The following is a 27,864-nucleotide window of genomic DNA, read 5'->3' as shown; positions in this document are numbered from 1 at the left end:
ATCAAATCATGACTGACAAAACATTTTCCTTGTTATTCCCTTGATTCTTATTCTTCCTCTGTTGGGTTATATGATTTGTATCAAATGGTATGTATTCATTTTCAGCTATTTGGGAGTTATTATGTTGTTCTCTCTAATGCCTGAACAAATAAACTGGCCTTTGTTCTGCTATGTTGTAAGAATAAAGAGTACCTTAGAACATGTTTATACCTGCTGAGGAAATAAATTAATACAAACAGGCAGGGAAAAGAATTCTCTTCCAAGCTGTACTCTCTTGTCTAGTAGCTATTGAAACTTGCCTTTTGAAAATTGTTTGTTTGTTTGAGAATGCTTATATGACCATTTTGAATTACAACACTTTCACATGTTTTCATGTGGACAAAAAGATTTATTGCACAAAGAAAGGCCGTAGAAAGATGGTGGGAATTAAATACTGTATTTTCGTATTGCTAGCAGTATGGTAGATGGCTTTCAGACAGCGAGGATATCCAAGTCCTTGTTCTGAAAACCATTCAGTCCAAATAAACACATAAATGCATTGTAAGATGTACAAAGAAAGATTTGATCCTCCTTCATTTTATGATATCCAATAGAGAAAGGGAGTCAAATTTTACATCAGAATATGACAAAAGCACCCTAACTCAGCTGAAAGATTTCATTGGCGTTCTCATAAGAAAAGAAGATGGATTTATGCTGCGGCGAACAAAAAAACTACTGCAGATTTTATGAGCACAATCTGTACATGCTAAGAGTCTTTTTTGTGTGCTAGAGATCCAACTTTGCTGTACTTAAATCCTCCGTGTCTTTTATTTAAATTATGTGGAATATGATCTGTCTTGATACTCTCCAAATACATGAGCTAATTTTTTCATTTTCCTGTGAAAAACTAAGGGTGTTTTTACAATTTCTACATAATGTCATCCATGGTTTTGCAAAGAATTAAATCCTTCTCCTCTTAGAGTAGCAAAAGAATTTGAAAATCATTATGGGAAATACTGTACTTAAAACATCTTTTTAAACTATTCCAAAACTTCCATCGTATTATTAATGGCCCATACGTACAGACTTGCTCAAAGAGTTACACAGGAACCCATTTAAGTTCTGTAATAAAATTGGATAAAAATATATATCGGATGTTCTGTTTTAATGTTGAATGCTGAATATTTTTATATATATATAGCTCTGTACGTATATACATACACACTGATATGCTGGTACGCCTTCCTGTCAGACACAGAATTTAATTTGGTTTAGCTGATTAAACAAGGTTCCAAATAAGCAGCTGTAGAGCTATCCATCTCTCCTCTTATGCAGGGGTGCAGGGGTGTGCTAAAGGCTAAAAATCTCTAGCAGCACATCTATTGATACAACATAAAAAAGATTAGATTATCTAGATTACCTGCTATTACCACAAAAAGCACAGACCTCAAAACCTCTATATTGCAGATTTTTATCAGCACCATTTTTACATAAGGCTCTTTTTTAGCTACCTGAACCCCATGTTTTCTCTACTTAATTCTTTTTTTTTTTTTTTTTTTGTTTAGGTGTAATCTGATATGTCTTATTGAGTGAGATTGTTTCATATGGTTTTTTTACCCAGTTATTCTACACATCCTTCCTCCTTACCCTGTGCAATTCTTTCAAGGATTCTTGCCAAACTTTTGGTTTTGGAGGATGGAAATGGAAGAAAAAATGGCCATGCAGGGAGTTATCATTGAGCTGACCTGTATTCATATCAATGTAGTTATAAAATGACTGACAGATTGCCAAAAGCTTGTTTCAATTATGTTAAGCTTGACTGAAACCAACTGCCAGGTTCAAAAACTGTATTTGGACAGAGGAAGAGAGACTGGCAGTCCAACCACGAAAGCAAAATCATTTTAGGAAAGCGGGGAAATAGAAGCGTCCAAGTTTGGCTCAGATCCACATGTTTTTTAAAAGTCTTCATTTGCATCTGCTCAGCAGAAATGGATTACATTTCATCAGATAGCTTTCTAGAGAGTGTTCCTATCTTCTCCATGGCAGCAAGCACTAATCAGTGATTCTTGTTATTACTGGCTATTAGAGTCTATTGTGGTGCTAGGCACAAAAGCCAGGGGTAAGCAGAGTCTCTGGTATGATTTTTCTTGTACGTCTGCAGCTTGAGAAGGGGGAAAGCCAAGAGAGCCAAGGCAAGGACATAGGAAAAGAAGATAATTGGCTTAGAAGCAGAACCATATTGAAGTGACTGAGCAGGGCATTCAAAGTTGGAGACTTGTGGAGACGAACAGATACATAAAGAAAGTAAAGATTTATGAGTCAAGCACTAAGAACCTCTAAAGCACATGACATACACGTCCATCTACTCATGCAGTATGATAGTCTATGTTCAAAGCATAGCTCACATTAAAGTTAGTTGCAGCTTTTGTTATTTAGCCTTTTGGTAAACTCCAAACGTCAATACATAAAAGCCCAGGTTTTGTTACCAAATGTTACCAAAAAAAAGAAAGGCATAATGGTTACCAAGAAGAAGAAAGACGTAATTACTGACCGTCAGAATGTTAGATTGAAATGATGTGACCAGCCCTAGAAATGCTTCAGCAACAACAGACAATCCACTTCTGTATGCTGGATTCAATTGATTCTAGCCTGGTGGCATCCCTTCTGCTCCTTCAGTTCCCTGCCTCATTCTTTATACTTTTTATGTATGCTATGTACACAGCACATGCAAATAAATCAGAGGAATTTACAGGCAACTCACTTCTAAAGCTTTGAATCGTTCCAAAGAACATATGTTCCATCCACTGAGTAAACCAGCCCTATGCTTGTATTTAAATAGTTTTTTGGTTGTAATACGTACAATTCATTTGCATTTTTGAGACAACACAGTGACAATACTGGTTTTTAAAAGGTGAAAGGATTTGTAGTTGCTGCAGAAGCCAAAAATTCTCCATGTTGACAAAGATGTCCTTATTCCTAGGTGAACACCTGCCTTTTTAAAAATATCCTGTACACATACTAGCACTAGTATTTGTATCTCCAGATTCATAAGCCAGATTGTCTTCTCGTTTACATCTCATAAAACTACTGGTTGCAGAGGAATTATTCCAGATTTATATCTGCATAGATAAGAAGCAAAAATCTGCCCTGAGAAGCAAAAATCTGCCCATCTGTTTTGATTTGGATTTATTTGCTAGAAGATTAACTAGATAAATCGTCTTAATAAAATACTTAAACAATATTTGGTTCAAAGTCTGCTGGTCTGACCTTCATGACAACGGATTTCAGAGAATACCACCACCCGTGCCAACTGTACCAAACAATCCCGTTGTCCGTCTGTGCAGTATAGGGGCCTTTATAGTACAAACCGTTCAAGTTGGCAGAGTGACACCTGGTGGAAAAGCAAAGGAAAACATAAATAAGGCCTGCCGAAAAGTCGCAAGCATTTCTAGTTTATGTGCACGTCAAAAATTTTGCCATGTTGATAACAGCCCAGTTTGACAGCTGCAAAAATTTGCATTTGTGGATTTCAGTGCGCCTAAACAATAACAGTTTAATTAGTTGTTCTTAGCTTCTTTGAAACAAAAGTTCTTTTTGTTCTTTCCGTGTTTTCTGACGTTACTAGCTCTACGAGTTTTGCCTGCTAATCTGTTTCAGTGGAGAATTATTCCAGAGTTGTTCAGGTCATGTGTGGCAGTAGGGCACACCCCAAGAAAAACTCCGGGAAAGAGATAGGGTTCTGCTTTTTGTTGTTACAGAGTAGCCCCTCTTAAGTTTTGCAGTTAGCCCACATGGTGTTGCGTATGACAAAACCTGAATACCACCATCAGTTTGCCTACTCAGCTGGGGACTTCTATTTACAAATAGATGAAATCTGACAGCTAATTAGACATATGTATACCAATCCACTGGATCTGGCATTTTATTTGACTATACAAAGTACTACTACTTTTTTTTTTTTTTTTGATTCTTTAACACACTGAAGCAGAAATGCTGTTAGTTTATTACATACAGTAGTTTAAACAAACAAACAAACAACCCTTGCAAAACTCAGAAGGCTTGAATACGTACCAGCACAACTTGGTACTCATTCAGTTTCTACAAGAAAGAAGTTTAGATCCTTATGTGACCATATGGAGAGCAAAATGGTTGTTTCTTCTACAGCACACTGTGATGAATCAGCTTGGTTTATCTGCCAATTCAGTATTTTGTTGTAAGTGCTGTTAATATCTAGCTGTCAAAAACCATGATGCATTTCAAAAGCAGACTTTAGAAAATATGCAAACAGAAAACAGTCCAAATGAACCTTAGGGGTATCATTACTGGTAAATCTGAGTCTCTTTGGCTTTGCTTACACTTCATTAACAACAGTTTTAGAGAACTAAAATAAAAACTGTGATAAAAGCCTCATAGGAAAATTCTCATATATATATATATGCTTATTCATTGCTTACAATTTTTAAGCTCAATTTTGGTAATACGTTGGCTGAAAGATTATAAACTGCAGATATGAAAAGTGACTTTGTTTTTGAGAATGATGAACTTGTATCAGAGCTGACAATCTTTCTAGCCATACAGAATCTGCATTGAGCCAGCACTCTTGTCTGCTTTGAATCAAAACACAGATTTCGTTAGAAGAATCATAATTGCGAAGAGGTATCTAGATCAACTGAACCCCTTCTTTCACTTCCTTTGATGGAAGCAGGCAAAACATGATTTTGTCTACAGCAACACGAGCCAGTAACAACTCTTAATTAGTGCTGAGAGGCACTAATAGCAAAATACACAGTATTCTGTAACAGCCTGGATGCTGTCTGAAGTAAATGGACATACTAAAGAAACAACTGGCATGTGATTATTGAGATGATATTCTGAAGCAACATTCATTATTCACAAGTCAATAAACACCTGAAAGTTAGCCCATGTTCCTCCTTTCTTTCTGATAGGCTAATTTTTAAAGCAAAAAAACCCTGCACAGCAGTAGTTTTAAAAGTACAGTCCACTCTCAATTATCCATGGACATTTCATCTGAATTGTATATTAACTGTATGGCAGATGTGGAGAGATGGAGTTGGTTCCCTGAAGAACTGTTTGAATTCTGCGTGGACTTACTGCCTCCAGTAGGGCCCCACATGGATGTAGCTATGCTGTCTCCAGGGTGACTGGTGAGGCAGGAAGCCTGAGTTGGTGAGATCTGTGGCCCCAAATTGATGCCTGGCAGATCCACTGTGATCATCCATGCATGGTGTAACTAGGACTGGGAGTGCTGGGGAGAGAATAAGCTCATGGTCAACTAGACCTGTTAGCTCTTCTTTTACCGGTTATGAACTTACTGACATTCGCGACACCCTGGATGCAGGAAAGCTTATGACCTGGGTGTAGTACCAAAGTGAACCCAGCTCTATGGATATGCATCCAAGCTGAAAAATCTCTTCTAGAGCTTTGCTTACAAAAGAATGCAGAGAGGCCGTATCCAGAAGTCCAGGATAACAAGTGCTGTGCTGGAGCAAGACCAGGGCTTTAAACTAAATCTGAGCTACTTCCATGTGGCCTTGCTTGTGCCACATCCCCTGGTATTCATAATATCTGGGCTTTTCTGTATTTCATTAGTCCAAATAGCATAGAGCTGGCTATGAAAAATTCCTTCATAGCTGGAAGCTTCTATATAAACCAGCCAAGAGCACTAATTCCTTCTATGTTTGCTAATCTGTCCATGACAAATACGTGCTCTGAATGATTTCCTTTCTCTGCCAGTTCTGTTCTTTTGGGTAGGATTTAAGGATACTGAAATTTTCTAGTATTTTGCAATATTCAGTTTTATGTTATGCTTAACATAATAAAAGTCATTAGCAAGGCAGTGGAATAACACTATTTGTAACTCATTTTCATTATCCAGATAGACTTTAAGAGCATGAGCTGCACAGCCATAATAGGAAGTAGCCTGGTAGGAGTCAGCTATCTTTAGTAGTTATGTAGCACCAACTACAAGGTATTAATAACTGTCAAGTTCTGCCGTACAGCTACTTTTGCTGTAGGGGGGTCATTCTTTTGTCCAGACCAAACCAATATTAAAAAATAAAAATTAAAAAATTTTAAAAGACAAAAAATATATCCAGTTGACTAAAAGGGATTGGTGATTCACTCTCACTGAAGTCTGTGACATGATAGCAGAGTTTTATGCTGCCTGAGGCCTAGATATTCCTCTAAATCCATAAAAGTTCTGATTTCATAGGAAAAGGATCTCCAACACAGTTGCCTTTCCCTCTTATATCTTAGTTTTCATGACAACTGCAAAAAAACTTTGTCCACATGTGATTTTTTTCCCTATGTCTCAAACGTTCTGCTGATCCACAGCAAATACATTAAAATGTATTAAAAAGAGTAACTAATTGGGAAACACTGAGTTAATAGCTGCATCATATCAGCTAAGGTGGTCATAGACTACTTATGGAAACAGAATTTGGAAAACAAGGAGTTAAAAAACAGAAACAAAGGATGACACAACAGAGAGAAACAATGGAGTTGATCCAGCCTGGCAGCTCTTGCCAAGTGAACTGAGATCACAGTGAGAGACAAGTATGCTTCCCTGAGTCGTATTTTAAACCTCTCAATTACACAGCTAGATTGCATAGTTTCTCTTCATGGCTGTATTTATCTAATTAATTAAGGGAAAGAACTTAGCTGCCTACACAGACAGTGCTAAGGCTACCAGTTTTATCCTTTCTTTTTGAATCGGTATTTTGTATGTAAGTAGGAATTTTAAATTCTTTTACTGAACACTGTTTAAAAAAATCTTCCTCTCAGTCCAGCGACACTCACTGACAGAAACCGAGTGGACACATTCCCGTCTTGATATAGAAGGAATAACAAGAGTGAGATACTGTGAACTGAGGTGAAAAAAATGAGGCTTAATAACCCAGCACTGGCTTAACTTGTCAGATATTCTGCAGTACTGCCACATCTGGTCTAGTGCAATGCAGGAGAAACGCAAGAATGAAGTACAACAGGGATACATCTGCAAACTCTACATGACCTACTTGTGTAAAAACTGGTTACCTTAAAGGGGCAGAATTATCTTCTCCTTAGTGTCTGACAGCAAAGATGACCGAAGCCTGTGGCAAATACCATTACCACAGACCAGCTTGAGCTGTGCTGTAGGTGCTGTCCCTTCTAAGGCGAGTCTCAGTCTTACCAGCACTGAGATCTCTGGTAGATATATAATAAACAATGCCAAGTTGTTTATTATAATATAATAAATATAATAAACAATGCCAATCTTATCTTCTACCATATATTATTATTGTATGGATATGCATGAAGCAGAATAGTTGACAATAGTGATATAAAATCAAAATACCTGTTAAACCACCAGCCAGCCTTTTCCTCTTCAGCACAGTTCCCTTCGTAGTTGTCATTATCCCTGTCTCTAGTACTGAATTTCATTCCTCGATGATCAGCCCACCATTTTACTTCAGGATGAAATCCACCAGTAAGGGAATCACCAGCTGTGCCAGAGTATTCACCACAGCTCATCTCATAAGAATGCTAATGAAAAATGAGAAGAAAGGAAAAAAAATAAATTCCACAGTGTCTTTAATCTTTAGCGTGTCAGAGAGTGAAACCGTAAAGAGGAAAATAATCTGTTCCATTTGCTACTATTTTTATGCTCTGAAATGTCATGCCACTTAAACACAGTTTACTAGATAATGATGCTTCCCAGTGGTAAAATTTGTCAATAACCTTACGTATAAATTACATAATAAAAACAATATTAGAGTTAGCTTGCAGTATGTATTAACAAATCAGAACATCATGTACTATTATTGTATGTAATAACAACAAAAATAGAAAAACTGCTGTTATCCATGGCTGCTAAACCAAATGATTCGAATATCTTACAGAAAGTGTGAAATTGATGTATCAATGTAAACCACTGTTATTACATATTTTAAAATTCCAAGCATTATAATAATTACAATAAGGTTCCAAGAATTATAACAAGGTAATGATAATAAGGTTCTACACAAACCTTTATGAAAATTAGGGAACCTGTATGCTTATTGTCTGTCTACAGAATCCACATTTTCATTTAAAACCTCTAGTCATTATTTAATATTTTATTACCTCTTCATCTGCAACTCTGAATCTTTCATATTGTGCAAAACGCCGTTCTCCTTCAAAATCAGTTAGATCAATTCTTAAAGTATAGTTCCCTTAAGAAATAACAACACAAATTATTTTGGTTAAACCAGCCTATCTCCCTACTTTTCAGAACAGAGTATTACAGCAGAAGATTAAAATGCTAACTATGTTTTTATCATGAATCTTATCTCTATCATCACAGCATATTTTATGGAGCTTTATCTTCTTTCTTTATGCATATTAAAGCATATCTTGCTATTCTTTGTCTTTATTCACCTGATTCAGCTTGGAAAATTTTACAATTATTCCAATACAGATTTTCAAGTGTAGACGAAAAAAAAATATATATAAAAGAAGGCCTTATAGGCTTTATATATGAGTAAGGAATTTGAGGTGATAATGAAAGAATAGTGAAAATCAATCAATAAGTGGACACCCAAGAAAATTAGATTTTTATACTCTGAAGATAAAAGAGTTAAACTAGGAGTACATCCTGGTGGCATTGATTTCCATATGAATTAGCTGACTAAGTCAATGGGTAAGTTTTGTATATGCAGTATTCTACAGCAAAGCAGAAGTTATCTTAGACTGAATGACTATTAGAAAGATGGAAATACCTTTCTAAGACTAGCCTAATCGACAGGACAGGCCTAGATTTACTTTCACACGGCCTATGCAGCCACATAAAGCCCTGTGAATGAACGAATTGGTACACTGGTACATCTTAGTGATGCTGTCAAATGGGTAGAGACAATTGTTTTAAGGTATACTCCTATCTACTGTTCCCTGTTTTGCAGGGGGTCCCTGCATGCCATTGGCCGCACAACAGTTTTTAACCTTTTGTTAGAAAGCATATATTCAAATGTGGTTTGTTCTGAAACTTGGAGAAGTCCATGTAGACTAACAACAGAAATCAGGATTTATGCTAGGGTAACAAAAAAGAGCAAAGAAACAGCAACAATAAAAGACTAATGTTAAAATACAAATATTACCTTGATTAGTCAAATAATGAAGATTTTTATTTCCAAGCCAATATTCACCATTTGTCAAAACAAAATTTCCAAAGCCTTCTTCATAGTCTGTCCAGACTCTGAAAAGAGTATAAATTACTACTTTATCAAAAAAGCAAGTTTCCTTGGAGTTTTGTTTTATCATACAGTCATAGATCACAGAATAATTCAACTTGGAAGGAATCTCAGGAGGTAGTCTAGTCCCATGTCTTGCTCCAGGCAGGGTCAGCTGTGAGATCAGACCTGGTTGCTCAGGGCTTGTGCAGTCAGGTCTTGAAAACCTCCAAGGACGGAGACTGTACATCCTCTTTGGGCAACCTGCTGACTGTTCTCATGGTGAAAAAGTTTTTCCTTATATATAGTACGAACCTCTCGTGTTTCAACTTATGTACTTTGTCTCTCATCCTCCCACCAGACAGCACTGTGAAGAGCCTGTTTTCTCAATGATCTCTCAAACTGCTCTGTTTGCTTAGTCACCTCCTTGTAGGTACAGGCAGGCTACTATTAGGTTCTGCTGAAGCCATCTCTTCTCCAAGCTGAAGAAGCCCTCATAGGCCAAGTGCTCCAGCCCTTGATCATCTTGGTGCTTCTCTGCTGAAGTCTTTGTAGGTTCATTATATATCAGAACATTAATAAACAAATATTTTAGACTTTATTATCTTATTTATGTTGTTGATATTCACAGAATTATTTTTATTTCTCACATGTGCGAGGCTGAATCTCACACTACACCAGCCACTGAATCCCAGTCCAAAGAGTAGTGCTAAGGGGTACATTCAAGGTGGTTTAAGATTAACAGATTTTAAGACCAGAAGAAAACACATTAGCTCAGTCCAATCTCTGCACAATTTACCCAAAGTGAAAACATTTTTCCTGGTTAAATCCAGGGGAACTAATGTGTAAGTGTATGTGTAAATGTATCACTAGCACTGTTTCTTTATTTTTTTAATTGTTTAACTAATTTTTTTAATTCATTTTTTAATAGCTTTTTATAATTTGCCGTGATTTGCTTAAGCTGTGGAACTCCTGCAGCTGGATATATAATTTTGTAAATTGAGGTATTAGCTAGCTGTTTCCAGCTTTGACTTATTGACTGATTCTAACAATTTTTGAACTCATACTGACACTGGTGCATAGTTTCAAGAATTAATGTGTATACTGAAAGCATTTCATATTTTCCCTGTCTGCAGTGGCTTTGAAACACATTCTCGGTGGTTTTAGTTTCATGACATGTTCTACCGGGGACAAAAATATGATCTATTTCCTTGATGAGAAGCAACCATACTTCAACCAATGGGTGAAAGTACTAGGTTGTGGACAGGCAGCTGGAAGAGAAAGCAGCCTCTGTCACTTAAATAGCTGGTAGTCTCTGGCAAGGAAGAAGAATGGGTGGTGTGTAGTGGTAACAATTGTAAACTGCTACAGATTGCTTCTGTAGCTTGTCTGAGCATATTTTATAAAATAAGAATAGCAAAGTTTTCTTGGCTGGACTGCAGTTTTTCATCCTCTCTGGGAATCGCTTCCCTATTTCCTAAGGGTATTGTAAAGTTAGTTACAGTAATTATAAACACAGGTAAGACACAAATCCACAGAAGGATACAGGTATGTGAAAAGCAAATTGGGCAAAGTGGAGGTTCTAAAAACCTTCTAATTCTAAGCAATAATTCTATTCCTTCTAATATCTGTAAATATTTGTGGGTTTTCATATTCAAGTCTCACAGCACCAAAAATTTCACTTCTGGACATTTACCAAAAATGCCTGAGTCTTGGCAAATGCGAGGAGGTTAGGTGTCCACAAATCAAGTTCTCAGCCATCTTTTCTTCCCTGAAGGCATTTTACCATGAGCTACAAATTACTCTGTGGTGGATTTCACTCATACGTGTTTGCTGGTGGTATTTCGGTTCAAGCAGATTGCTTACATTTTTACTTTTTTAGCTTTTTAGTATTTGCAAAAGACAAGGTAGTCCTTTACTTGTCATTAAGGGTTTGTGCTCCAACAATTGTTAATGCATTGTCCTCATGTAAAATGCAAAAGCTGTCAGAAAAAGACGAGAAGAGATGTCTCCCAGCAGAGAGACAGAGCCAGAAGTGGTATCTCATCTGGAGTCTGTCCCACAGAGTAAGTATTCCTCCCTTTTATCTAACTTATTAATATAATTCTACCGTTAAGATTTAACTTAGCTGCATCTGGTTTAATGTTTCTTCAGTTTGTTTCCAATTTTAATAATTAAGTTTAGTACCTACCTATCAAAATTCTGGCTGCCGTCAGAACGTCTCTGGAAAACAGTCCAACCACCCCCTTCAGACATGTCACAGAAGGCAAGGAATTCGGTAGGACTCCGGAGAGGCTTCATCTTATAAAATCCACTTTGCTTATGGCCATCATTGTAGATTTCTGCACAATCTGTTCACCAAACATTCATCGGACAGTTTTTTTAGTCCTATACTTACTGGCAAAATCAGAAATCAAGTCAATAACCGAAAGCAAGTCAGGTCATATGAGAGTCACATATGAACCAGACTGAAACAAAGGAAATACCTCTGCAAACACATTTTTATGACTTTTGTACATTTACTTGTATTTGCGTTGCTTTAAAACTTTATTGACCTGTAATTATTTTGACATGTCTTTAAAAGAATCTTTTTTTCCACCATAAAATACTATCATTTTTGTTTTTATTTGACTAGCAAAATAATTCCTCTGGTTTAAGTGGTGTCACTTTTAATTTACAATGGTATGATCCACATTAGAATCCTGTTACAATCATGTAACTTCTCTGCATATAAAACAGACAGTAACCTTTAAAAACAAACATGTAATTCTATGTCCAGAAAGTCCAGAGGAGAACTGCCAAAAACAAGAGTATGGAATCACCAGTGTTAGAAAAGGGAAACAATTGCTGGACCTGATACTCTTGTCCCTTGTAGCAAAGAGATGCAAAAATATATAGAAGACTACCCTCAAAAAGTGCAATGTATGTGTAAAATGATATCACTTTGGCTTGGTAACATTTACAGTCTGGTCTCCATTGGTGTTAATGACTAATCAGCGTTTACAGCAACGACAAAACTCAGAGCTCGTGAAAATATAATAGCAATGTAATTATATAATCTTATCTTTTTTCCTCTAGGAGTTAAGAAATGAAAGGAGTTCTTTGTTTATACGTAATCTACCATCAAGCAGTCATGCAGAAAAGACGTATAGTTTTTAACATTTCTGTTTTTCCTGGCAAAGGTAGGGCTGATTAACTGTAAGATTTTCCCTGAAAAATTTATGAACATGTTGGCTGAACTTCCAGGCCAGTTTGGAACTTTCTGAACTATTATGTTTCTTCTCAGTGAAAGTGTCAGTGAAGATTAGACATAGAAAATAAACACTTTAAACTGCAAAAAAATAGCTATACCAGGATTTCAATAAACTCTCATAGAAAACATGACTTAAATAACAGCTAAGTTGTATTTCTAGGGAATGTTTGGTTTGCTTATAGAAAACAGTTTTTCTTTTCCATTATTTTCTTAGTAGGTTAGAAAAACACTTAAGCGTATTTTAATTTTTAGCAGGTATATATAGTGTGGAATTTCTCCTTCGCTATCTAATCCCAAATTATCCAGCTCTGTTGACATTAAAATCCTACAGCAGCTTGAATGAAATAATGCAGTATCAACAGGGAAACACATTTTCCAAGCTATATGGAAAGTGAAAAAATTATTAAGAAAACATCATCAGAAACTGGAACAACCTAGATCTGTTATTTAGAATCACATTTTAAGAACATAAACTGAGGCATAGGCTAAGAAAAGACAAATACCTTTCAGCTAAATGTGGTTTTAATAATGTTTTCCAGTAACAAGTGAGTCAGCCATAATAATAAAAAAAGGATCCCAGGATGCTGAATACATAAATATACAGCTAAAATTTAAAATCAGACTTAAAACTGCTTTTGATTTCATTTCAATGGTGCTTTATTATATTTGATGTCTTGTTATATGTTGTGATTTCTTTCAGCAGCATGAACACTACAAGTATATTCAAACAAGGCTATTAAAAATCATGGAAGTTTAGACTCTCTAACACTGGACAACTAGAAATGAAGACCATCCAAGAATCAGACCCCTGAACTGTATTTTCAATCCAGCTGTTGGTTTGCATGATGTTTTGTTATTTTAAGAGTTTGGACCTCACTGCAGCTGCTACGGGCTAATGCATTCAGCCCTCTTCCACTGCAGAGGGACTGGATCACCACCAGAATGCTGGTGAGATTACGAAAACAACTTAAGCCCGTTATTTTAGAAGATGTGATGTCCTGAGATGAACCTAACTCAGTCAAAATGGTGCAACACACCAAATACTATTGAAATGAGATGCAGATGTCATTATGCCAGGTTTGTGTGTTTAAATATGGGTGTCTCAGGGACTTTAAGATTGGGACAGAGTTGGTGTGTGCTTGTAACCCACGTGACCCTGTGGACGTATGAATGTGAACTGACCCTGTGGGTTAGAACTTTTTGAGATTAGTCAAAGAAGCATGTTTAGAAATCTGTAACTGTTTATGAACATTTTGTAAATGTCTATTATTGGCTTTTATCTGTTGTATTGCTGGTATTTATTCTGAATTTAATGTTCATTTATTGTTTTTTGATTGTGTGCTATTAATAAATCCATAAACAGCTTTAATCCTGATTTGATTTATACTGTATAACATTAAAATTTTTTCTCTACGGCAGCAGGCCTAGATTAAAGCTGAACACTGTGTTTCAAACAAACAATCTTCTATGAGCTTTTAAAACAATAAATCAATGGCCCGATTGTGCTAAAGCTCCTGAATATCATAACAATGAATGGAAATGAAAAGAATAGCTTCATTTCTAACCTGAATACTGTCTTTTTCCTCCCAAGTCAATGACACTGTTTTCATCTCCTCTGTCACTGTACTGAATCTCTTTCTTCTCCAAAAGCTGTATAATTTTTAACTGCTGCTGTTTCACACGATGTTCCAGAAGCCTCACCTGGCCCTGAAGTCGAATCTGCTCTTGAAAACATTTCTGTAGATCCTGGAGAGGAAAACGTATCTTATTGTAAAACAAACAAATTTTTGTCATGTTTAACAAATGACACAAAAAACCAACCAAACAAACCATAAATAAAATTTAACTTGAATAAAACATTTTGGTCATAGCTTCCCACAGACACTATGTTGACTTCCTCTTGCTACCTCTATTTAAAAATTATTTTCTATATTACAGAGGGTCCAAATGTATACCTGCTTTGCAAAGTGACCTCTTTAATGACTATAACTACCAGCTTTCACTCCAGACAGGCAGAGGGGACTTTAGGGAAAAACACTATACTAAAGACCTTATCATAAAGATTGCTTATTCTGTATCATCTGCCATGTACAGACATTTATTATCCACTGAGGACCGCTGCTAACATTGTGAAGGTTCTAAAATTCCAGAGTTTTAAAGAAACACAGTCCACACTGATACACATTGTGCATTTGTCACATGCTTTTAGATTACACACTTCTTATAATAATAATCTTAACATTGCCAAGATAAAGTTTCAAGCTCATTTTTGCCATGCTAGAATAAATAGTCCCTAAGAAATTGCAAATATGCATGAAAAATAAAAGTTAAAAACTTAAAGTCAATATTGGGCTGTGACTTGTACACTTAATTTTGTCATGCAGAGTGGGTGAGAAATGTGGTGATTCTGATACGGTGATACCTAGCACTTATTTCACCCTGGTGCAAATATGGATGTGTGACAAGAGATCTGGAATAACTTTTCCAAATTCTGATATGCTGAATATATGCAGAGCAATAAATAATTTTGTTTTTAGATTAATGACTACGGTAAAATAAGCAAAGTGAACAGAACCCAATCTAGGGAGCTTGAATTAAAACAGCCTGTACAGTTTCAAATAGATATTAAACAAATTTGATTTCAACATGGGGAAAAAAGCCTTTGCGGTTTTATGATACATTTTACAAATGTGACATGAGGTTTTGCATCATTAACATTGTGTCTGCAATTTTATATGAGCAAACATGAGTTTAGTAGCTATGGTGCTTGCACGAGAGCACAACTAGCACTGTAAAGGCAAAACCAGAGGGCAACCTTTTGGAAATCTGATATACAAGATCAAATATGCAGTAGTTCTAAATTGGGGCAGCCTTATTCATAGGGCAACATTATTTACGTGCGCTAAGGATGTAGACCTGTAACAGTTGCGATCCATATGGAAGAGCTGATACCTTAGAACACTGCCCTGTTACACTGAACTATAGAGAGATCTGAAGTAGCGTACTGATGTGCACCTCCAGTGGCATCCACATACTCTCATTCGTATCAGGTTCAAGCTTCACCTATTTTCCATGAACACTCCCACCAAAATGTTTCTTGTCACTTTCTTGCTGCAGTGATTTTTTTCCCCTTCTATCTGAAAAGCTGATACCATTGTAAAAGTTCCTAAGCAGCACACACACAGTTCTGGTTAGACTGACTTTCCTTGCAGTACCATTCACCACAACTCCAAGAATAAACTTTGTGAATTGAACTAACGGTATTAATTAGAATCTGCACTTTATGACTCTACTACATGCAGATTTTTTTCATAATTAATTTGTGGTACTAGTTAAAAAGCAGAGGAAATTCTTCAACTGTCAAGGACCTTCCATATAATCCGTGTCATGACTATGACCTGTTATTTCTGACAGAAATAAGTGTGGCGGGCCCCTTTGCTTTTTCACTAGAGAGGATGCAATTCACTTTCAATAAATAGATACATGAACTAGAAACATTTCAAGGGAGTATTTGAAGACAAAAGGATCTATGTCCATGAGTTCAGCAAAATGGTTCCTAGCCTGCAATGTTCAATCACTCTGACAAATTTGGTAATCAGACTTTGCAGAACAATCCTGAACGTAGGCCTCTACTTTAAGTATTTCTCAACTAATTCATACTTAACTGCAATTTAATATACATGGTGGAATAAAAGAATGGGGAATATACATGTGGCGGAACTGGGCAGGCGGTCAGTGACCTGTTCGACAGGAAGAGGCTGAGCTGCCTGTCTGGGCTTGGGCTGCCCACACCAGGCTGCTTTGAGAGTAGGTGTTTCTGCAGCCTCCAGCTGTCTGCTTGCTGCTAGGTCCTGAGAAGCCATTAAGATGCTTGACCACAAGGAGGAGCTGTAAAGTAAGAGGCTTGTTTACCAGGCGCATTTTTAGAAGAATAAGCAAAGCAGCCAATGACCTAATATCCCTAGAGTCCAATCTTATTTAAGAATACTCCCTTGAAAATCTTTTTCAGTTGTTGATAGCTATGCCAGATCCCTAGCATACTGTCCTTTTCTTCTAGCAGGAAACAAGAGAAGAAAATACTTAAAATATATGCCCATACACAGACAAACTTGCTACAGTGGCTTAGAGGGATGTTACTTGACCATAAGCGCTGGTTATGTGTTACATATTGCACATTACAAAGAAAAGATGCACTATTATGCAGTCTTTCCAGGGCGGTTGTCCCAGTTTGCATCTGCAGCTTCTTATAAACCCTTCACAAAAGCTGAGTTAAATTGGGAAATTCAGAAGACACTTCCTTGACAGGTCTCTGCAAATTCTCAGACTAGTCCCGAGTGCACACAGAAAATTACGGAGAACCAGAAAGCTGCACAGGTGGGTTGAGAAAGAGTGAAAAAATAATAATAAAAAAAATATTTCCAGGCTCACCCTGACAAGCTAATGCTAACTATAGAAGTAAAGCTGTCAAAAACCCCACGTTAACAGTCAGACCAAATATTAATCCTAATCATATTAAGTTAAGAGTGATAAAGGAGCCACCATGCCACACCAGCTTTACTGCAGTGTTTATTTATTGAGAAGGTTAGCCTGTATCAGTCTTAACTCAGTACTTTCAACCTTGAAGAACGTTGTAAAATACCTTAGGGAAGACCTGGGAGATCCTGGAAATGGTGGCCCGTGTTGCCAGGCCCTTGCAGTTTCATAGGCAAGACTTTGGGTGGGCAGTCTCTTTAACACGTGGCAAGGTCTGGGCCATGAAGAGCTACTTTAAGTTCTGGAGAGAGCATGGGTCTGTGCGTTTGAGGAGAGGCAGCTCCAGGCAGCCAACTGTGTTTCTTTCAGGTGCAGCGAAAATGCATCACTTCACCTAGTCATACTGCTAAAAGCCATTCTCCTACTGTGATTAAATTATATAGCAAAAGTACGTAACTTCTCAAAAAATATTATCATACCTTAGAAAAGCTTGGTCTGTAAATTCAGTATCACAATAATTCATATACCACCATAAAAGGTCCTTTCCTTTAAATCAAATTAAACAGGAATCTGCAACAGGCTATGTCTCTAAGTATTATTCTTAACTTTGCATTTTAAAGTGATCTTTTCTTTTTGTTTACTTAAAAATTGTGAATTAATTAATGAAAACCTAACACTGAGCTGATTCTCATCTGCTTTACAGACAATACACTCATTATGGGGTGAACAGTAATATATCTACATTACACATAGCAATTTCCTGATGAAAAGGATTTAAGCTCACCAGCCGTACTGAATAACTACACCATAAGAAAGAAATGACTGAGCAGAAATAGAGTTTTGAAAGTGACCTACATATGAAAAATATCTGATACTTTCCTTTCTCTCCCTGACTCCAGCCTCCTCATTGACATCTCTTTCTGCCAACTCCACACAAATCCCATGACACTTTTTGCTGGTCAGCAAAAACAGAATTCTCATATTTGTAATTCCACACCTGTTTTTCCTATGGGACAATCACAAGTTAGCTGTGTAACTTCAGGTGAATCAATGTGGCTTTTAGATCTGCAGGTTACCAGACTGTTCTTTTACCATACTGCTACACTTTTTCACGGGATAACTCTTTTAAAATCATTAGAGTTAAGTCAGTGCACAGCTAGAGTAATATAAAAGCAAAATGTAACTTAGGGTTATAACGAGTCAGCAGCTGTAATAAATTGCTATTCCTTTTGTTAGATGTGGACCGAAGTTAAACTATTACAATGTTGAAATACTCAAAAAACAAGTGAATTTGAGTGGTACTGTCTCCAGTGGATAGTAGCGCCCACTGGTTGAAACCAGACTGAACATAACCTGTTCTGTCTGTTTCAGTGAAGCAACTGTTTGTATTACACATTGAGAAGCAATTGTCTAACAACTGCTGACAGCTCTGCTCTTGGACATGTGGTCCTACATTTCACCAGCTGCTGCAATTAATGTGCCTTCACAATCTTTATTTCATTATTGTGTGAATTATTTAGCAGCTAGCGACATTCCATTAAAAATGATGCTATAAATTAGACTCAGAATACTTTATGAAAACTATAAAAATACAAAATTTGTACTTGAGGTGTAATTTCCTATATTTTTAGATTTTAAATGAGCTCCAAAAAATCTCTATTGAGATTAGTGTTTTAGTGAGATTAAAATGTGAAAACTTAGAGAAAATTTCAGAATGTTCCCAGTTTTTAGTCACAGCGTCAGCTAAAGCCCATAATATTCCAAATGAAAAATCAAAAGAAAGCAAATGCGTTTCACTGTAATGCCTTCTTCTCAGTAGGCTTCTATAAAAATTAGTTATCTTTTTCTCCACTGAGCAGAAGTGATTACAGAGGCCCATGCTTCCTATTTGGCCCCTATAGAGCTACTTTGCTGACCAATAAGCTACTTATCTGACACAAGACAATGTAAGCCACAAACAATGGTGCTCACCTAGTTGTAAATTCGTCAACCATTTCCACCTAACCAATTATGAATCAACAATTCAATCTCCCAGGTCCCTGCTAGTTAGGACCTGAATATCAAACTAGGAAGGACAGCCAAAACAGGCAGTACAGGACTGGTGAGGTTAGATGTATTTTAAGCAGTGGAGTAAGTGTGATTGTGTTAGGGTTTTTGTTGGAGAGGCAAAAGGTTCTGGGAGCTAGAAGGGAAGGAGCTTTGATCATTGTCTCTGAGTGTGAATTATAACATAGTAACATGGGAACAAGTAAGAATATGAAGCTGCGGATCTTATTTGAGAAGAAGCTGTATGGCAAGCAGGCAAGGTAGAATAGGGTAGAAAAATTCTTCATCCCGAGTGTCAATGACCAGAAATACTACTGCTGCAGCCACCACTTGAGGAGTTCCTGGGGTTTGCCTTTCTGTAAGTATGCTGCTCAAAAGTAACGATGTTATTCTGAGTTAGCATTATCCCTGAACAACAGTGTAACTGTCTTGTGTGCCTTCTGTGCAGTGTGCCTCTTGCCTTTTTTAGCAAAGATGTCCTGTTGCCTCCTATTTCGTGTTGGATCCAGTAACAAACTGACTGGATTGATTTCTTCAGGGCTATTGCCCAGTCGCTTATCTTCTGTTGTATATTTATGCATTTGTTTCCTCTTCCCTTATCAGAAACTTTACCCCACTTTTTTCCCCAAACATGATTTGAGGTTATTTCCCCACTCTTTCAGTTTTGTTCTGAATTCTAATCTTTTCCATCAAAGGTTCTGCCATCCCATGTAGCTGAGCTACATCGTAAGCTCTATGGAGGACAAGGTATGAAATATTTAGAACTCTATAGGCAAATTTAATTAATAGAACTTACAGAGCTGCTAATGACATCCATCAAGCTAGCTGCAAGGACAAAATCAATCATTATCAAAATCTTCATTCTTTGGAAGCTGTGAAGCAGAGGAACAAATGAAATACTAGTTAGCTTAAACATTAAAACTAAATATTTACCTAACATTTAAAATTTTATTAACCTAGAATTGTTTTCTTACATATTGTAAGTATAATGTATATTTAGGCTTCATTACAAGTGTCTAAAATAGTCTGATCAAGTACAACTCCAAAACCCAGTAAAAACAGAATTTATCCTTTTAGGCCACTTTCTATCAGATCTATTAGGACAGATATTTAAGATTCAAACCCCATGCATTTCAATGTGAAACAAGACAAAAGCAAAATAGCATTTTTAAATGCTCTGAAAAACAGGGCAATATTCCTTGTTGGCCCTTTAAAGTTGGAAGAAAGCTCTCTGTTATATTCAAGTAATTAAAATCTGAAATGGGCTAATTGGCCCTTTAAAGTTGGGAGAAAACTCCCTGTTATATTCAAGTAGTTAAAATCCGAATTGGGCTAGTTGACCTTGAACTAAAGAAGATTTGTGCAATTTTTGTGTGCCAGGGGAGGACAGAGATAATTTTACTGTTATAGGGTAATTTTGGGGAAAAGTGTCTGATAGTTACCAGCATTTATTCTAACGGTGTCAAGGATGGCATCTTTCAACTGATAGCTACACATATTTTGTACTGTATGACCCATTTTAAATCCCATTGTTTCATACGAAAAATATTTTATATGCCAAAACAATCACCATTGTATCTCACTGCCTAGCGAACATTTGCTGATATAACTTCAGCATTTCTGTAAGGTACACGTGTGCTTTTCAGCTCACAGATGAGAAACCAAGGCCTCCAATCACTAGAATATTTACATGGATTATACATGAACCAATTCTAAATTGACTAGTTAAACTGCTGCAAGAAACTGAGGAATGTTTCTTTTTTGTTTTTTTAACTGAAAATATTTTCAGTTAGCATATGCTAACGCCTGTTTAAACCAAAATATGTGTCCACTCTGCTTTTTCTACTTATAAAACTAAATTAGCTAACTACATGTTAAAACATTTGTGATTAGACAAAGCATAAGACCTATAATAGAGATTAATGATTCAATGTCAGCATGTGCTTATTGAAACACCAACTTCATGGAAATTTCTTCTCATGTTTCTACAGGAATTAATATAAAACACCAGTGGAATTTTGGCAGACTGTTCTTTTTATTGTACAAAGATAAGCAAGGTGCTTACGTGAAGCATGCTTTTAAGTTCTTGTAAAAATGGACAAGTCCAACTTTATTTTCACCAATCTCTCAGAAAACCTTATGCAAGAGTACAAATTACAGCCCAGCCAAATTTCAGGTTTTCAACACCTACCTATAAAGTACTTAGGATGTTTTTTTTATAATTACAGTTACCTTATTTAAGTAAGCAACATTTTTTTCTTATTTTTTAGTTCTGAGTTTTGCTGGTTTGAAAGCATCATATTTGAAAACATAGAGTTGTAAGGCCCAGGTATATCTGTATAGATCTCGGTACACCACCACTGCACTGGTCTGGTGCAGACACAAGGTGTTGAGGGTACTCTGTCCCCATTGACTCATGTTACAGACAGCTCAGAAGGGTTTTTTTAAGCATTTTGGACATACACATCATCTGCCTTTAAGCTGTAAAGCACTATACTAAGCTGATGTCTAAGGATTCCAAACAGATCCATTAAAAATTACCTATAAAATATTTCTTGAGCAGAAAGTGTGAACTGAAAATCTTAGGCTAAGTTATTTCTATGCCATAAAGTTTGTGAATTGTAAATTGTAACTTGTTCTTTATGCTAACCAAATAAATGTTATATCATTTGAATTAGAAACTTTACCATAGTTCAATGCAAGAAGTTCTGCTACTGTTTGAAGTGGTGAAATCTATGAATTTCAGGCTTAAAAAAGGAGGCAGGGTGGAAATCTACAAGCATTGCCTGGCATCGAATTCGGTTATTAATTTAGATTTCAGAGGTTTCTGCCATGAAAAAAGATGCACTTTCACCTTATGACAGTAGTAATTATGGCTATTGGAGCCAGTACTGTTTTGAAAGCAGCTGTTGCCATCTGCTGCAATGATGCTGTCTGTGAGAGGAGTGGCCAAAGAGTGCATTAGCTATCTGGACAACCTGCAAATGATCTAGCTCTGATAATTGCTGTCCCAACTCCATGCATATCTTAAATATGTTTTCTATGAGAGAAGAGACTATATTTTTTTTCACCGGAAGATTCATATTTAACTGTTCTGCTTCATTCTGTGTTATTTTCATTATAAAAGCACACTGTCCTGCTTCACATTAGTCTTAATATTCAAACTGTTCTATCATGATTTCACTGACTGTGAATGCCTGAATACCGCAATCAATCTTAAAAGGGTTGCACAGCTTTACAACTATATAACTCTTATTTTTTTTAAAAACAGACTATCAAGTAAAAATTACATACTGTTCAGAGAAATTTATATTAGTAAAAAAAAAAAAAAAAAGACGACTAAGAGGCACAATCAGGGTAGATTGTGTCCCTTACAGCACACATGAGCTACTATGAGCAAGCTGTAAAAAAGGAATGAAGAGCTGAGGAGTGTAGAGTGTGCGCAGCTGGTTTGGTTTGTCAGCTTCAGATGAAGTCACCTTTCTATTTAAAGGGTGCCTCTTTCTGAAACATGTTCCTGTTGTGGGGAACTTCATAAGGGCTGCACTTGGAAGACAACTTTGTGCGTATCAGCTTCAGCACTGAACTAAGATACGCTCAAAAGACGCACCAAAATATAGGAAAAGTCTCATAAATAAAATTCTAAATGTGATAATTTAAATACATTGATCAAGATATTTTAATCCTGGAGTTTCATTTTTAAGAAAGGAAGTTGGACAGTAAACCCAAGATGGATTATTGATCCTGTAGTCACTCACAATGTGAGCTCACTATGATGGTAAGAGAATTACAAGGCGTATAAAGACGGAGCAACTAAAAGCTACATTTGGCAGACCCATCAGTCAGAAACATGGAAGACACTGAAACAAAGAGGACACAGGAAAAAAGACACAGAGTGAACCTGAAGTAGGAACAAGGGTTGGGAGGATCAAAACCTTTGTGCTGTTTTCCTCCCAAGAAAGGAGAAAGAAGACTAGGAAGAGACATGGAAGGGGCGGCACCTTGTACCTTTGAGCCAATTTCTCAGCAGGTATAAACTCCCATAGTTTATCTCATCCCACAGGTGCAGTCACATGAGATCTACTGAGTGGTCAGCCCTACAGTGATAAGGGAAGTAGTTAATAGGGTCAAGCCCCATATATGTTCAAAGCGCTTTGCATACACTAACTGAATCAACAGGTTCAGTCTTGTAATTAACATGGGTAACTGTTTACTTAGTTTTCCACATTTCTACAAAAAGTTCCAGAAAAGTTTGCATTAGTAACAGTTCTCTGAAAGTGTACATCCATGCTCTTTGGTAATATGTAAAGCTAAAGTTCTGTTCAAGGGAAACATAAAATCTTGCTCTATGAAGGCTGCTGTGAAAGTCAGTTTCTTGAACTAATTTCTCCACTCATTTAAATATTTACCCTGGTTGTTATATAGTTCTTTAAAACGCATTATCCAGAAATGTATATGGAGGGCAAAATAATCAAAAATGTAGGGAGAGAATACAACCACTGCTAAAACTTCACACACAATGAAATAAAAACATTCATTCCAAAAAACTGCAAAAAAATTACAAATCTTAATCCATGTCACAGGTGAAAACAATTGTGTAACTTAGCAAATATTTTTGTGACTTTAATGCTAGTGAATCCAAGGAGTTAATAAGTGCTAAGAGTCTTACAAGACTTTTGTTATAACACCTGTATTGGTTTAACAAAAACAAAAAAACCCCAAATTTATGTGGGGTCATCTCTTTCCAGGAAAATATTAATCTCATACAATAGACATGTGGATTAATTATGATACATCACAAGAGAGTGAGAAAAACTTAGTGTAATATTTTCAAGTTGAAAACACAAGCTCTTAATAGTTAGCTGAAAAAAAAAAAAGAACCACTTTCTGTTTTAATAAAATTGAAGTTTAAGGACAACTCTTGTGACACCCTGAACCCCATATGATGTTAATCATTTACTATTCAAAGATTACATCTGGAATGTGCATTTCCACAGCTGTGCAGAGAGATTTCTCCAAAGCTATGGAATAAAAATTCTAGAAAGGTACCTTTTTCATTCTCTGTGCCTGGGCCTTCTTTAAAGGCTACTCAGACAATCAATCCTATGTTCAAATTTCCCTTAAATTTGATGTTTTCCCAAGTATGTCAATAACAAGTTACTAAATCGATTTAATGACATTAGAGAAACTCTGTGCTACAAAAATTTTGAAGTGTCAGCCTTTTTTCTTGTTCTTGAATTCTGGAGACAGCAAGCTAGATGGAATTCAGATGCCTATTTCTGTTTGTACAGCGCCAATAAGAGTTGCATTGCTAATAAATACAATAAAAATAAGCGAGAATCTGCCAAAAGGACAAATAATTACTTGAAAGATTTTTCTTTGCTTTCTTAAAATTCAAACTGATGTTAATGATTAAACTCATGCACAAATTTTGCTTTGTTTTACTTAGGTAGTGTTACAAAAATTGCCCCATTTTCCTCATCTGAAAAATGGATAATAATTCATTATTTGATCTATTTTTACGCTTTAAAAGCAGCCTTGTTCAAACGACCATACATTATTATAAATTTAGAAACTACAGATTTGAATATGAGGCTTATTAACTAACTAGATATCGTAGCAAAGTAGCTAGATCCTGATAAAACATTCACACATCATTAGCAACATTGCACCAGTTATAAGGCCTTCAAAAACATATTACTTCTAAACCATAACTATACCAATGACCCCAAATTCATCCTTCTTCCCTCACAGGTACCTAAAATGTTTACCTTTACCCTCTGGACAGAACTCAAAGTTGTTAAATCTTCTTAAGCTGATGCAAAAAATTCCAGAGCCCTTCCCAGGCTGCGATTGTTTTTGCTATTAAATTCTGTAGAGTTGAGGCTTACATCTGCTATGAGTCACTGGGCAGGAATGTTACTGAGAAGTTGCAGTTATCAAGACTAAATTGCAACATAAGATGGAGAAAACGGTAATTCTGTGCCTAACACAACAGTTCTGAAACAAAAATAGACCAAAAATAACAAAGGATCATCCATCGCCTTTCACTGCTCTGATCCAGGAAATTGCTCTCAGCATCATATTCAACTATATACTCCAGCACTTTCCTGAATCTGAGCCTAAATCTCTTAGGCTTCAGAGGTATACAGAGAGCACTCAACCGATTTAGAAATAAAACATAATCACTGAGACTGGAAGTTACCCGTTAGATGTGACAAAATATAAAGACATCGACTAACAGATTAGCTGAAAGAGCAAAGGAAAAAATCTGCTAAACAAAATAAAAGTAACAAACACAGTAAAAACCCAAAGGGAACAAGAAAAAAAGGACAAAGAATCTTGTTTGATGTAAGTCAGTATTTTTTAGCTAAATTGGAAGGCATTCAGAAGCACATGATCTCAGTGACTTCATTAGACAAAATCACTTTCTTTATAAGTTTAGACCCAGATGAATATATCAAAGAATGTTTTAAAATGCAATTTTGTTGGATTGTTTGCCCTCCTTCTGTCTTGACTCTTCCCAAAAAGTCCAATAAATGAGTATGCTTAAAGGAATTCTTCCGGAAGAAGTAAACTCTTAAGGAAATATTGAACAAAAGCAGTAAAAGGAGTTCTACGTGCCACAATATAAGTATTCACACCATCAACTTCCTTTTGAAGACTAAGACTTGTTCCACATTTCCTCTGAATAATTAATTTCTGTTGTAGTATTTGGAATCTGTTTACCTGGTAGTATTTCTCTTTACTAATTACATTACATCAACTAATTAACTTCATATTTCTTTGTATTTCAAATATTTAATAATTGCAATGAATTTCTCATGAGTAGCCTACCCTCAGAATCGTTCAAAACTTCAAAATCATTCAGTAAGTTGTTTTTACTGGGAATCTTACTAATGACTTTTGCAAGGAGGGAGATACCTGTTCATAGCGTGACTCAGATCTTAAGTGATGGTTACTCAGTGGGTGGGCTCTGAATTTAGAAAGTGGAAAAAAGGCAAGGCATTTTAAACTTGGATTTATTAACCATTTAAACAACGTATTGAGGGTTACAAGTAGATTCTTCATCACTTGAAATCTTTAAACAAAGACTAGGTGACTAAAATGTATGGCTGTGATTCAGCTGAACAAGAATTGTATACAGCATCAAGTCAGAGATTTGTGTTATTCAAGAAGTCTATAGGCTACCCATCCAGAATGATTTTGCAAGAATAAACATACTAAACAGAAGGCTCCCAAAGACTATAAGAATGGAAGTCAAATAAGCATGAAAGGAAGAGAGAAAGGCCTTTCTTAGACCTGTTGGATACATCCAATACTGAAAACTGTCAAATGTCATAGAACTTAACGCAGGCAGTGAAGACCTGGCTGTTCAGACAAATCTTATTCAGATTTGCTGCCCTTGGGAGAGTTTGCACAGAAGTGAAGCAAAATATGGCAAGGATCATGAATTAATTTTTATAAGTTTTTCAACTTATGTGTATGTAAAAAGGATAAAATGCTATTCTTCACTTGTACGCTAAATCAACATGTTCATTACTTCCCATAAGCAAGGTAAAACCAGTCAGTTGTATTAAATCCATCCTACATCTTTTGTGGATGTTTAAAAGAAATAGCTAGCACAAGAAATCAGTGGTCTTTGTTCCCATTGTATCAGCACTTTTCGCCGAGTACCTCCTCAGGTATTTTACCTGACAGAAGTTTAACAGCTTTGGGCAAACCCAAACATGGATACAGGCTGGGTGATGAGTGGATTGAGAGCAGCCCTGCAGAGAAGGACTTGGTGGATGAAAATCTGAATATGACCCGACAATGTGCACTTGCAGCCCAGAAAACCAATTGTATCCTGGGCTACATCAAAAGCAGTGCGGCCAGGTCGAGGGAGGTGATTCTGCCCCTCTGCTCTGCTCTGGTGAGACCCCACCTGCAGTGCTGCACTCAGCTCTGGAGCCCTCAGCACAGGAAATACATGGACCTGTTGGAGCGAGTCCAGAGGAGGCCACGAAGATGATCAGAGGGCTGGAGCACCTCTGCTATGAGGACAGACTGAGAGAGTTGGGGTTGTTCAGCTTGGGGAAGAGAAGGCTCCAGGGAGACCTTCTAGTGGCCATCCAGTAACTAAAGGGGGCCCATAGGAAAGATAAGGAGGGACTCTTTCTGAGGGACTGTAGCGATAGGACGAGGGGTAATGGTTTTAAACTGAAAGAGGGGAGATTTTGATTAGGTATGAGGAAGAAATTCTTTACTGTGAGGGTGGTGAGACACTGGCCCAGGTTGCCCAGAGAAGTTGTGGATCCCTGGAGGCCAGGTTGTATGGGGCTTTGAGAAACCTGGTCTAGTGGGAGGTGTCCCTGCCCAGGGCAGGGGGTTGGAACAAGGTGATCTTTAAGGTCCCTTCCAACTCAAACCATTCTATGATTCTATGAATATGCAGGAATGACTGCTATCGGATACATTTTAGTTTTCAATTACAAAAGAAAAACGTGTTAAGTATCTACAACATTTTCCTCTTAGCATGAGCTCTCAAATAGTTGTGCAGTGTCTTTCATTCTCTACACTCAGAACAAAGGAAAAGAAAAAATTAAAAATTATTTATTTAATGGCAATATGGTAAAAAAAAATGGGGGTAGGCAGAGAGGCATGAGAATTCTGGGTTCCAAACTTTTTGGGTTGCTTATTTCTTTCATATTCTTGTCCTTTGATTCAATTCAGACAGAGAAATTTAGGTGGTATGTCTAAGCTACGTAATAATTTTCTCTTTCTCCTGCTCACTTTTTGTTTGTTCAGTGTAGCACATACTTAGGTTGTGACTTCATAAATCTAAATAATATGAAAGTGAATAATGAATTAAAGTTTGTTCCTACTCACTTTTCTGAGGAATCTGCAGATATGCCTGTTTAACTC

At 36.6% G+C, this 27,864-nt stretch overlaps 1 protein-coding gene across 4 annotated transcripts; it reads right to left on the bottom strand.

Annotated features, from left to right (window-relative positions):
- Positions 1 to 60: 60 nt before the first annotated feature.
- On the bottom strand, positions 61 to 27,864 carry FGL1 (fibrinogen like 1). Of its 4 annotated transcripts, none has more exons than XM_054204048.1 (9): positions 27,829 to 27,864; positions 22,966 to 23,054; positions 19,754 to 19,829; positions 14,004 to 14,184; positions 11,377 to 11,536; positions 9,114 to 9,211; positions 8,104 to 8,192; positions 7,337 to 7,524; positions 61 to 3,370 (listed from the first exon to the last, which is right to left on the bottom strand). In XM_054204048.1, exons 3-9 carry the CDS (start codon positions 19,817 to 19,819, stop codon positions 3,211 to 3,213), a joined length of 942 nt encoding a protein of 313 aa, XP_054060023.1. In that variant the 5' UTR covers positions 19,820 to 19,829; positions 22,966 to 23,054; positions 27,829 to 27,864; the 3' UTR covers positions 61 to 3,210. The 4 variants fall into 4 exon arrangements, with proteins under 4 accessions (XP_054060023.1, XP_054060021.1, XP_054060022.1 ...); XM_054204046.1 differs by lacking the exon at positions 27,829 to 27,864 and adding an exon at positions 24,729 to 24,855; XM_054204047.1 differs by lacking the exon at positions 27,829 to 27,864 and adding an exon at positions 24,735 to 24,828.

Source organism: Rissa tridactyla, chromosome 5 (assembly GCF_028500815.1).
Source record: "Rissa tridactyla isolate bRisTri1 chromosome 5, bRisTri1.patW.cur.20221130, whole genome shotgun sequence".
In the NCBI taxonomy this organism is placed as follows: Eukaryota; Metazoa; Chordata; class Aves; order Charadriiformes; family Laridae; genus Rissa; species Rissa tridactyla.
This window is presented reverse-complemented; position numbering and strand designations above follow the sequence as displayed.

What these genes read in the sequence shown, in the direction of transcription:
- FGL1 (XM_054204048.1), bottom strand. Translation starts at nt 19,819, where the DNA reads ATGAAGATTTTGATAATGATTGATTTTGTCCTTGCAGCTAGCTTGATG. An exon ending in TCATTATTTGACTAATCAAG is followed by an intron (nt 8,193 to 9,113) that starts GTAATATTTGTA and finishes TTATTTCTTAAG; the next exon opens with GGAACTATACTTTAAGAATT. An exon ending in TCAGAGTTGCAGATGAAGAG is followed by an intron (nt 7,525 to 8,103) that starts GTAATAAAATAT and finishes ATTTTTCATTAG; the next exon opens with CATTCTTATGAGATGAGCTG.